The 12337-nt window shown below is 38.9% G+C and overlaps 1 protein-coding gene across 1 annotated transcript in view; it reads left to right on the plus strand.

Annotated features, from left to right (window-relative positions):
* The first annotated feature begins 853 nt into the window (after window positions 1–853).
* NOC3L (NOC3 like DNA replication regulator) overlaps window positions 854–12337 on the plus strand; it is a 15179-nt gene continuing 3695 nt past the window's right edge. The window contains exons 1-19 of the mRNA XM_008643910.2: window positions 854–880; window positions 1097–1304; window positions 1665–1791; window positions 3207–3364; window positions 3481–3537; window positions 4522–4652; window positions 5099–5260; window positions 6002–6095; window positions 6297–6472; window positions 6685–6813; window positions 7275–7406; window positions 7776–7856; window positions 8397–8497; window positions 8961–9033; window positions 9106–9169; window positions 9257–9328; window positions 10303–10484; window positions 10719–10847; window positions 11461–11558. Coding sequence (XP_008642132.1) covers window positions 854–880; window positions 1097–1304; window positions 1665–1791; window positions 3207–3364; window positions 3481–3537; window positions 4522–4652; window positions 5099–5260; window positions 6002–6095; window positions 6297–6472; window positions 6685–6813; window positions 7275–7406; window positions 7776–7856; window positions 8397–8497; window positions 8961–9033; window positions 9106–9169; window positions 9257–9328; window positions 10303–10484; window positions 10719–10847; window positions 11461–11558 — 2201 coding nt within the window. The remainder of the gene's footprint in view (window positions 881–1096; window positions 1305–1664; window positions 1792–3206; window positions 3365–3480; window positions 3538–4521; window positions 4653–5098; window positions 5261–6001; window positions 6096–6296; window positions 6473–6684; window positions 6814–7274; window positions 7407–7775; window positions 7857–8396; window positions 8498–8960; window positions 9034–9105; window positions 9170–9256; window positions 9329–10302; window positions 10485–10718; window positions 10848–11460; window positions 11559–12337) is intronic.

The following is a 12337-nucleotide window of genomic DNA, read 5'->3' on the forward strand; positions in this document are numbered from 1 at the left end:
TGGGTGAGCACCGGTGGTGAGCCGGCAAAGCGCAGGCTCGTCTCTCACCTCGAGGCGAACGCTGGCCTTTCAGCGCTCTCCCGATAGCCCAATGTAGAAAGGGAAGCTAAACTTGAACTGACTCAAATTCCGGACTCAAAGATTGACAGGATTTTGTTCTCAGTTGGGAGGGGCCCGCAAGGATCATGGAGCCCAACCCTTAAGTGACTGGCCCGTTCAGGGAGTGATCCCACAATCTTGGTGTTACTCGCACCATGCTCCAACCAACTGAGCTAAGGATTCGAGAAACCCCACACTGATCCAGCCACTTGTCCCCTTTGTGAAGGGACACATCACCCGTACCAGCGCTTCGATGCCCAGTTTCTCTGCACAGCCTTTGCCTTCCCATGGCCCTCGTTGGGTGATCCCTTCTGTGTCCATTCCCATCCCGAGCACTCTTGGGAGTGTTTTGCAGGTTTGGCAGAGGCCGCCTATATTGACCCGCGCCTCTGGGCTTTCCCTGAGCCCGATTTCTCATACCCACCGTGCCTCCCCCAGCTCTGGCCTCCGTAACCCTGTTCTGGTACTGCTGCTGTTGTGAGCCTTGCAGCAGGCAGCCTCGCCGGGTCCCTGCCGCTGCTGGGCAGGGGGAGTTTAAGGGAGGAGGAAGCCAAAGCTCAGCCTGAGGAGGTGTGCTGCAGGAGGACATTTGCCCGAGCCTGTGGCCTTGGACATTAAAGTCCCCCGAGGTACCTTATCATGTGCTGGGGAACAGCAGCACCCTGAAAAGAGAACAAAGTGCTTGGGAGCTCACAAAAGATTGTGCCCTAACAAACTGTGTACCATACCTTGAGTGTCCTTGCGTCTAAAAGTGATGGACATAGGGTTTAATAACAAAGTTGTCAGAGAATGTTTCTGTAATACATTTGTCATGGTGCTCTCCTCTCAAAGATGTAACACAGTTGTGTAAATTTGAGGCTAACTGATGATACTGTTAGCAAGAAACGTATTGTTCGGTCCTGATAGAAATAGAAACTCAGAGATCTTAAACAGTGAAATAAATTTTACAAAGGCTGTTAACATGTCAGTGACTTGTAGTTTTCTGTTTGTTTTCTAGAGAAAAAATACAAAGCGAGTTCCAAGTTTTCGCAAGTTACTGAGAACTAGTCAGATAAAACTTGACAATAAATTAAAGAATAAACAGTACAAGCAGAAGAGTGCTGCTAAGAAGTATCGTAAAGAACAAAAGAAGCTAAGGGAGGCTGTCAGAGATGCTGTTTCTAAAAAGCCTTTTCCATTGGAGGAATGCAAGAAAAAACAAGTTGGTAAGTGTTTGTTTAGGTATGGGTGTTACTGAATATCCTGCTGCTTCCTGTTGTAAAATTCGAGAAAAATACACTTCATTTTCTGTATACAGATAGTTACTGTTTGTGTTGAAAGAGAGGGAGACTTGTGAAAAATACAAAATGTAGCCATTCTGGTACCTAGAACTGTCTGTTAAAGATGGTAGAAATGTGTTTGCACTGATCACTGTTGGATGTCACACTAAAGGGGCAGTTTTCTGGGATAACAAAAACCACATGCATAAAGGTCAGTGAGCTCCAGGTTGAAGTAAAGTGTAAAATGGTCTCAAAAGTGACTATGCATATAGGATCTTAATCTGTAAACATCTTCTTCTAAAATAGCTGGAAAATGGGAAGAAAAAGAGGAAGAAGATGCTCTTCCACTGGACATGATGGATGAAGATGACTTAAAATTAATGGAGGATTTGGCCCAAAAAGCATCCTTTTTAACCAGAGATCTTTCTTCTAAGTGAGTTGTGATGTCTCCTTTTCACGCTAATTCAGCCTTGCGTGGTCAATATGTAATTAATACGTAAAGTCATGCATTTATCAGGAGGTCTCTTTCAGTCTGGTGTTTCTTTGCAGCTCTGGTGTAGTGTTTCCTCAGCCTGTCAGTACTTCAGTATTAATGTATTGATGTGTATCAGTACATTCAGGTGTTCTGCCTGACCTTCAGGATACTGTTTCTGCAGTGTTCCTGGGAGGTCCCTGGCTGTGAAGTGAGTAGCATCCCTCAAACTGAAAAGAAGTGCTTTAATCTGTAAACAGTCTTTTTTTCTATATAGAGTATTTGGGACATTCCCTGGACAATGGACCACTATACATATTGCACTGCAAATTGGTGGAAAAAAATAAAAAGGGTTATGTAATCCATGTCTATAAACACATGCAACACCAAAACGTCCATACAAAAAGTTTGTTACCAGTTTTGTGGACCAAAGCATTGGGTAGAGTTCAAAGTGACAATGTAGAAAGACAATGCTCCTAGTTGTAGAATAGTCTTTACAAATACACTTCTGCAGAGTTGTCTGGTTACATGATTGTTTGAAAATCTTAGCTTGCTTTTTTTTATGGATGTGAAAAGACTCTATGCCTAGCTGCTGTAGGGTGGTTTTAATTTGTTAATGCTGATTCTGCTTAGTAATTAATAATTTTGTCTCGTTTCAAAGGAAAGTAGTAGATTTTTTATTTCCAAAATTGCAGTTTTGCTGTATTCTACTACATGGTTTCTTGTAGCCACGCTGCAAGTTCTTGAATTAGAATTTTATTTTAAACCTTCCTCTTTCCCCAAACTAACTATGCGTGACATAAGTTTAAAGTCTTATAAAACTCCAAATTGATTGTGTGGTTTTATTTAGAGACATATTGCAAAATGTAGTTCTGTGTGTCTTACATTCATTATACTAGAATGTTTTTAGAATGGTAGGAAAACAGTGGAAGTGGTTGCTCTTTTACCTGTTTTACTGTTACAGGCTTTTAGCTCCTTTCATGGTGTTCCCTTAAATTGGAGAGCTTGTCTTTTCAATCTGCTTTACTCTGGTCAGCTATAATCTGTCTTAAAGACCTGTCAGATATTACACCACTTACAGACTGTGTATTCATAGTAGCACAGACTAATTACTTACCTTCTTGTACACTTACATGTTGTTTAGGAGCATACCTGTGGAAGGGTGACACGCCACACTGTTACTGCTGTTGTCCTTGCAGAGAGGGGTGTGACACAGGCTTTGCCAGTAGTCAGAGTGGGGGAGCCCAGAAGGGAAGGAAGGACAAGTAAAACAGCACCCTGGCCTGGGTGAGAGGCAGACACTTAATCCAGCTGGTCATACATGGTTCTTGTCTAATTACATGGCCAGTTCATTTAGTTTGCCTCGTATTTTTCAGTGAACCTGTTCACGTCAAAAAACGAAAACATGAAAGTGTGATTGAGAAATACGAGAAGGTGCCAAGACGTTTGCAAACAGAGCCAGAAAAAGAACTCATCCATCTGCTCCCCATCAAAGATAAGACTGGCATTATTCCTCAAGCTGTGGAAAAGCCAGGTAAGACACAGATTCTGGAAATGGTATAGTATAGTAGCCAAGAAGTATATAATTTATTCTTTTAAAATTTCACAGTGTTGATTATGTGCTTGACACTAGAAACTCTATTTTTGCAGTTCTCAATGTTGCACATGATGAAGAAGAGGACACAGAAGATATGGAGGAAGCAGAAGGTAATAAAACATTGTGTTTGCTTTTTGTTGGTTTTTTTTTTTCCAAATCACTGACGTACCTGAGCAGTACTTTGCTGTTTCCCAAGGAAGTCTGTAATTGAAGTGTATTTGTTCAGGATGTTTTTGAATATGTTCACGATCATGTTGCCACCAAAGCATGACCATTAATCAAAGCTTGCATTCTTACTTGTTAGAATCTCAGGAATGGCTGGCTTCAGATTCTCTTTCTTCAAAATCATTCTGATTTTTCACTTGGAAGTGATGCTTGCATGAAGTTCCTTTTATCCTTGTATCATCTTTGCTAGTAAGACGGAAGATATTGGTCTTACATAAAGAATGTCTGCATGGTTCTATTTTGATTACTCTGAGATCATTTTGAAATGCAGTTCAGGACAGACTTTTGTAGGCTTTAAGTGTCTGTCTTTGTCTTTGAAATTTTTACTTAAAACATCAATACCAGAAAACTGAGATTTTGATTTGCAATTGGCTATCGAGTTAATAGTAATTTTCAAGAGTCGTTGCTACTTCTGGGTCCTTACTGTCTAAATATAATCTGAGGTTGAGGAAGGAGATACTTGTAGCAAAATAATATTCAGAAAACACAAACAAAACAATTGGATTTTTAAAAGAAAAAGTGAATGGTGAATAATTTGGTACAAATTGCAGAGTGCTGCAGTTTTTTGGCATGGTTGGAGTAATATGCTGAGTTTATATGTTCCCACTGTACTCAGAGAGCACCATGGGCAGATTCAAAATCATTTAGTCCACTTCTTTTTGCAAGCAAAAGATTTTGAAGTGGAGCAAAAATTAATCTGTGGGTTAATATGAGCTCTAGCAAAGTCATTCTTAAAGCTTCTTTGACTGTGGAACTTCTTGTGTTACTCCTGTGTGGGCTTACCAGGGTAACCTTCTGAAATGCAGTATCTGCAACATGGTATTTGTTGAGTGACTTCCCCTCTTTTTTAACTCTCACATCTGTGCCAGACTTTAATGAGGAACCCCTGCCTATTCTCACTCCTGAGGAAATGGCTGCTGAAAGGAGAAAAAAGCTGCAGGAGAGGAAGATGCACATAGCTGCCTTAGCATCTGCCATTCTCTCAGAGCCAGACAGCAATGTAGGTACATTTACTTAACCTGCATGCACCTGTGTCTGTGTTGTGCACTAAGTCAAGAAGTAAAGATATGAAGTGAGCAAACAGTAGCAAAAGCACAAGAACATGTGGGTAGAACAAGGAAAAGGTCAGTGTTGTATCACTTCTGTTATTTTCTGTGCAAGCTACTTTGTTCCTTAAGCATGACCCCCATGTAAGCTCTCATTTCGGGGTTGTATCTGATAGTTCTCAATGTTTCAAGATATACTAATAATTTTCTATAAATATGTGCAAGTTTGGAATAGCAGGATATTTTGAACATTCCTGAGATTAAAATTTCGTTGGGATATCTCCATTTCATGGCTCTTCATGCAGTAGATTCTGAGTAACTGCTGAGTTAACGTACATTGTGCTTGTCCCTTGGTTTGCAGTTGATCTTCATCTGATGTCTGCCTATTTTCTTCAATCAGATTAAGAAGTTGAAGGAGCTGCGGGCCATGCTGATGGAACAGGATCCTAATGTGGCTGTGATTGTTCGGAAGCTGGTCATGGTGTCTTTGATGGAGATATTCAAAGATGTTGCGCCTTCATACAAAATTCGGCCTCTGACCGAAGCAGAAAAGGCTACCAAGGTGAAATATCAAGTCTATTTATAGTGTATGTGAGTAGTTAAGAGTTTTTTCAGCTATGCCAAGTACTAATACTGATTTGTTTAATATGAATTTATGGTTTTGAGCAAAGGGGACAAATACACAAATACTTGTGGAAGCTCTGAAGCTATGATGCTTTCAGGAGCAGAGGTTTTTGTCTTGAACCTTTAATTATTCCTTCAATAAGTTGGTGACATGCAGGTGGTAATGGAGGGAAGAAGTAGCGTCTGAAAGTAGTATACCACACCTGGGTGACTTTCCTCATAGACCTTGGAATAAGGTCCTGTGCTGAAGAGCATTAGAAAGAAAGCAAATGATGCAATATTTTCACCTAACTGGCATGGATTTCTTTGAAATATGTTCACCAATTTGCGAAAAAAATGCAGAGCAACTTGTTTTCTGGAGCTTGTTTTTAACCAATTATTTAGAAGGTTGAGTATAGGTTTAGTGCAGTTTAGAGTCACGGTTTTAAAATAACATCAAGTTGATAATGTTACTTCAAGCTCTATAAATGAAATAGGCCTAGTTGGAAAAGGCCCTCTGAAGACATCTGTAGAAAAATGCAGAAGTATATATTTTTTAATACATTTCTAGGAATGTCTGGCTAGAAAAAAAAGCTACCTAGATATCTGATACTTGGTTTAAAACTTCTTTTTTTTTCACCACTGGCTAATTTCAGTATTTAGCTCTCCAAATAAAATCTCATTTCTGTTATGTTTAAAGGTTAAAAAAGAAACTCAGAAACTGAGAGAATTTGAAGAAGGTCTTGTAAGCCAGTATAAATTTTATTTGGAAAATCTGGAACAAACAATTAAAGGTACAGTCAACACTTCCCATTTTTTTAGTAAAGGCAAGATTGTTTGCAGCGGTTTCCCTCCTCTGAATGTATGCTACCTTCTGTCTTCGAGATAGCACTTGCATGAAGTATGCAGGAGAATGCCTGCAATCACTGAAAATTTAAATATTTACAAGCTCATTATCTCTGAACAGTAATCACTAAAAATAACATTTTGTGCAGATTGGAAGCAAAGGAAGTTGAAGAAAAGCAATGTCATCTCATTAAAGGCATATAAAGGTCTAGCAGAGGTAGCAGTGAAGTGTCTGTGTGAGCTGCTTGTGGCCCTACCCCACTTCAACTTCCACAATAACATTATTGTTCTCATTGTTCCACTCATGAATGATCCATCAAAAATGGTAAGTGATTTTCTGATTAGAGTTCTTGTTTTGCATGAAAAATAATTCTTTCTGAGCCTTATTCCACAATATCCAGATCTTGTGGCTGGATCTTTTCACTATTTTAAAGGCTGTGTGCACTTTGTAATTAGTAAATACCATGAGTGTCATCTGTTAGTAGCTGTTGTTGTGGACTTGGCTTTACAGCACAATTTATGTGTTTTGCTTTTCAGATTTCTGAATTGTGTGTTGAGGCAGTTAAGAAGCTCTTTAAACAGGACAAGTTGGGCTATGCTTCTCTTGGTGTAGTTAAGGTCATTTCTGGCCTTGTGAGGGGTAGAAATTACGATGTCAGACCTGAGGTAAGAGTCTTTCTGTTGTACATCACAATATTCTTCAGTCAAAAGTTTAAAAAAATCCAAACGTTAAAGTTACTGCAGCTGCTGGCTACAGACAAGCAGAATTTCGTCACTCTGTCAGACCACAGACAGTTCAGGATTATGCTGAGCCAGAGAGTTAAAGAGAGGTATGGGACAAGGGAAGGAGGAGGTGGAGATCAGATCCTGCCAGAGATATGGGTTAAGTCAGGCAGGGAGACTTGAAGTGAGAGGCAAATGGAGGAATGGATAGAAATGGACAGTGCTGGGGAAGGAACTGGGAACAGGGATTAAGAGATACAGGTATGAAGGAATGGGAGGGGAATAAACAGAAGAACCTTTGACCAGCAAAGCCCACTAGCTGGAATGGAATTCAGGATGTCTTACCTTTTGTTCCTATGAGGTTGTAGATCACCTTTCATTGTATTTATTTTATTTTACAATAGGTGTTAAAAGTATTTCTTCACTTAAGAATTAAGGAAGTAGAATTACAAAAAGATTCCGAAGACATTGCACCTAAGAAAAAGTTCATGACTTACAAAGAGAAAAGAAAAAATCTTTCCAGAATGCAAAGAAAGGTATGACATGTGGTTTCTCATGCTCTACTTCTGTTACTTTATGTAGCAATTTTTTCCAGCAATGATTGCACATCTGCTGTTGCCATTGTTAACTCTCAGCATCAGTCATCAGATTTTACATTATATTTGAAAATTTATGAGGTCCTACAGGGAATTTAATTATCTTCCTATTTTTTTCCTCTTTCCTGTGTTGATAATGCTTTTGACTGGTTGTTTGTGGTAGGGGGGTTTATCCTGTAGAATCACAGGGTGACTTAAGCAACTCACCAAGTGTGGAAAATTTGTTCTCTGGGTATCTTTGCAACCTGGGTATCCAGACTGGTTGGAAACATTTGATCTGTTGTCTTAAAATCAACTGTATATTTTCAGTGGAAGAAAGCTGAAGAGAAACTGGAACGAGAACTCCTGGAAGCAGAAGCATCAGAAAGTAAAGAAAAGAAACTGAAGTTGGTAAGTAATTGAGAGATTATTTCCCTATTTTTGCAGAATGGCAGCTTCTAACCCTTTTATAACTAAGTGTCTTCCCTTCATCCCAACCTGTCAGCATTCCACATCTTTAAATCATGCTGTCAGCTAACAAATGCTTTGCCTGTGACAGAGATTTCAGTAAACCACTCTCAGTTTACCCAGGAAGGCCAACAGCCATTTCTATTCCCTTCTGCTCTCTGCTCAAAAAGGTATTGAATCCATTAGCAAATGTCCTCCAGGTGCCCTACTCCATAGGACACTATGTAGTGGGTGTTACAGCCTCTCGGAGTGGCCTTTAGGCAAAGGAGGAGTGTGGCTGTAGTCAGGTGAGAGTCATGGGCAGGAGGGCACGTGAGGACTTGAGCTTTTCAGCACAAGAAGAGCAGAGAGGGCAGTGCCAGGACTGGTTTGGAAGGCCTGAGTGCAGGTTTGGACAGAGAGAAGCATTTCAATTGAGTTTAAGTGAAGTGGAAATGTCTATTTTACATGATTAAGTATTTAATTTTGTTTTCTTTCCTTTAGCACACAGAGACCTTGAATATTGTATTTGTAACTTACTTCAGGATCTTGAAGAAAGCTCAGAAGTCTCCACTTTTGCCAGCTGTGCTAGAAGGTCTTGCAAAGTAAGAACTGACTGCCTTCTCTTGTGTGTATTGGAAAAGACATAAAGCACTAAAGAAATTTTTGTCTCTGAAAGGGATTTAAGCAGTGAGAAAAGATAGTCCCTGACAAATAAGTTGAAATTCTTTTATTTCTCTGCTGAAGTTTTCAGCTGTTTCCAAAGGCATTTCAATGTGATTTGAAATTTTCCGTGATAGAATTGATGCGATGCAAATGCCACAGAGGATGAAGTGATTCCATTATTTTGTCTGATTAATTGCTGAAGGACACAAGCATGTTGTTAATGCTCTAGAAAAGCCATGATTAGCATTTCGGGGCTGAATTGTGCTTTCCTGTGAAGACAGTAAATGTTCAGCATTTGATTTAGCCTGCTTTTAAGATGTGTGTCTTGGCAATTCAGAACACTTTGAAGTGAATTTTCAGATAATGTCTATAGTTTAAAAATGAAAATCTCTTTGATTCAAGGTTTGCTCATCTCATAAATGTGGAATTTTTTGATGACCTATTGATTGTCCTTCATTCTCTTATTGCATCTGGGGTAAGTTGAGTTTTATAATAGTTTTCTTAAAATTAGTTTCTTTTGGTTACTTAATCAGTTTTGTATTCTTAGGATTTAAGCTACCGTGAGAGTCTTCACTGCATTCTCAGTGCTTTTCATATACTCTCTGGTCAAGGTAAGAGATTTTTAAAATCAAACTTTTGTTTAGTATTGCCATTTAAATAAATGGAGTAAATGTGTTTATTTGGGATTGTATTAATAGGTGATGTTCTTAACATTGATCCGATGAAATTTTACACACATCTTTACAAGACACTGTTCAGCCTACATGCAGGTAATTCCAGAGTCTTATTTTCACTGTTCACCTAGATGTTTATTCTGTTTCTTTGCTATCAAAGCCTTTATGTAGCATTAATAAACTACACTTTTTTAAAAATACCTGATTTCTGAAAAGATTATTGTCTGGCTTAAGCTACTTTTTTTCTCGGGTTGCACACTGCATTACTGCAATACAAATACTTGAAGTATTATTGTAATACACGGTTCTAATTGTGTAATTTCAGTAGGAAATGCCAAGTATGTGATCTTGGATAAGCATTTATCCTGTCCTCAGTTTAAATTTTTTTAAATCCTTATAATTACTTCTTTCAGGGGTATTTTAAAAATTCTTGTCTTTTTTCTCTAATTCTTTCTCCAATAAAGAAAAAAATACCCAATTTTTCCAATATAATTAAAAAAAAATTAAATTTAGATTCTGTTTGCTAAGATTTTCTAGTATATATTTCTGATTTTTGTAATTATAACATTTTAATTTTCTAATCTAAATTTTCCAGTAATTATGAGAAGTTGAATAATTGATGAAAAAAGAGATTTATAAAATTTGAAATTAACATAATTTTAATTAACTTCAGAAATGTGAATTCACTAAGAATTAAAAGATTAAGAATAAACATTCTGCAGATCTGGATGGGTAAAAGACTAAACCTTTGCGCTGTTTAATAGTTTATAGAAAACGATACAATGAGTGCATTTAGGATTGAAACAGTAGCTGTGTTTCATGTTTAGACATTTTTGATGGAACAAGTCTTTTCTTAGAAAGGAGCACAGAAACAATGGTACATTTTTTTTGTTCAAAGCTGGACTATTTTGATCAAAAAAGGGTGGATGCTTAATGTCTGAATCACGAGAAGTGTCTGAGCCTCACAGCTTTCATGCTGTTCTCAGTTTCCAGTGCCCAGCCTGTAGCAGATTATCCAGCTGTATGTCCATGATGTGGTTATTTACTCTGTATGAAATTCTGCTTTTGAGGTGGCACCAACGAGGACATTGAGATTGTGCTGCAGTGCCTGGATGTCATGTTTGCCAAGAGGAGAAAGCAAGTGTCTCAGCAGCGAGCTCTTGCTTTCCTAAAGCGACTTTCCATCCTTGCTCTTCATGTACTTCCAAATTCCAGTGTTGGGATCTTGGCAACAAACAGGATATTCATGCAAGTAAGTTTTACTTGTTGAAATGTTTAGCTTACTGGCTAAAGGTTATTGAATTTTTTGATAAATTGATTTTATGCAAAACTTTTTAAAGCATCTTTAACTAGAATATGAAAACAGAGTATCCTTAAATGCTGCTGAGACTGAATAATGTGGAATGAATCCTGAAACTGACTTAGCCGTGTTATAATTGGGTGTGTAATATAAACAACTCAGTTTCTGGTTTTTTTTGTATTGTAGACATTCCCAAAGATGGACCTCTTACTAGACAATGAATCTCAAGGCAGTGGAGTTTATCTCCCAGAATTAGAGGAACCAGAGCATTGCAACGCCCAGAACACAGCCCTGTGGGAGCTGCATCTACTGCAGGTTCATGAGTAACTCAGGGATTTGGGAAGTAACAGCAGTAAACAGCTGCTCAGTGTTTAGGTGCTTTACACAAATGGAGAACAGAGGTCTTCAGCCTTATCTGTCAAGTCTTGGCTGACATGAGCCTATTCCAACAGAGTGGAAGACCAACACAGTGGTATGGAAGGATGAGCTCAACAGGAGATGTTACACATCCCCTATGATAATACCACACTGGGTCTACTGCAGGTTGCCTTATTAGATTCCTTTGGAGACTTTTTAAATCTGTTAAGTTCGGTTACAGTCCAGCCCTTGTTCCAGGAGGAACTGACACCTTGATTTGTCATTCCAGTCAGGGTTTGGAGAGGGCTTCCTCTGCCCTTTCTCCCTGTTTTCTGGGAGTAGGAGTTAGATATGTAGCTATGGAGAATCATGCTCACAGCACGATATGAGTGAATAAATGCATGACTGGGTGTTCTTACTCAATCCCACAAACTGACTGATTTTGAGGTGCTCAGTTTCTAAACTAAAGGACCTTCCATCTTACAGAAATGGAAATAAATATGAGAATCTATAGATAAATACATTATCCCTTACTGTCTGTCTTAGTGCCTTCTTTCTTTCTTTCTTTCAGAGACATTATCATCCAACAGTGCAGAAATTTGCATCTCACCTTATTGCTGGAGCTCCAACTGAAGGTTCAGGAGCTCTTCCACTTGATATGACCCAAAGGTGAGTTATCAAAGAGTTCTTATTTTTTTCAAAATAGGCCCTGAAAGGAAGCTGTTGCTTATACTGTATTAAAGGAATTCCTAAAAATAATTATCTATGAAATTAAGGACTCTGATCTTCAAACTCTCTTTGTTCTTCTGCCAGTACAGAATGTTGGCTGCCTTTTTCTTTTTTTTTTTCCCTTTTGAGACTTGTTGCCAGGCTGTGACAAGGGTAAACATCTCAAAGTGCAGTGTGTTTTCTTCCCCCGGGAGCAAAATATCTTCAGCAGCAGCCCTGATCTGAATATGGATCAGGATCACTGAACTGGGGCTGTCCAGTGGAAACTAGAACCCAAGTTGCAGTGTAAGGTCTGTAGCAGGTTAAAACATGAGAACAGCCATCCAGGCTCAGACGAAGATCTAATTCAGCATCCTATCTTTGGCAGTGGCTGGCAGCAGGTGCCTTGTGAAAAGTAAAACCAGGGCATACACGTAAGACATGCTCTGAGCAGTGTCCTGGCCTCTGACAGGTTTCAGCTTGGTGGATTTCCTGAACCTGATACCATTTTCTGTTAGTGCCTCTCTCTTCATGGAGTTCTTTCCAAAACAGTTCCATGTTCCTTGAATCAGAGCACACATGTTGCAAATGCAGCATTGTTTGGAAAGGGTTCTATGAGTTCACAGCTCCTTATGGTAAGATCTGCTTTCTTTTGTTTTGAACCTTGTGCCAGTTTGCTTAATTTAACATCCTCTGGTTCTTGCTCTGGGAGCTAAAGTGAACAGTCTGCTCCATCACAC

This window comes from Corvus brachyrhynchos, unplaced genomic scaffold (genome assembly GCF_000691975.1).
Source record: "Corvus brachyrhynchos isolate BGI_N302 unplaced genomic scaffold, ASM69197v1 scaffold61, whole genome shotgun sequence".
Lineage (NCBI taxonomy): Eukaryota > Metazoa > Chordata > Aves > Passeriformes > Corvidae > Corvus > Corvus brachyrhynchos.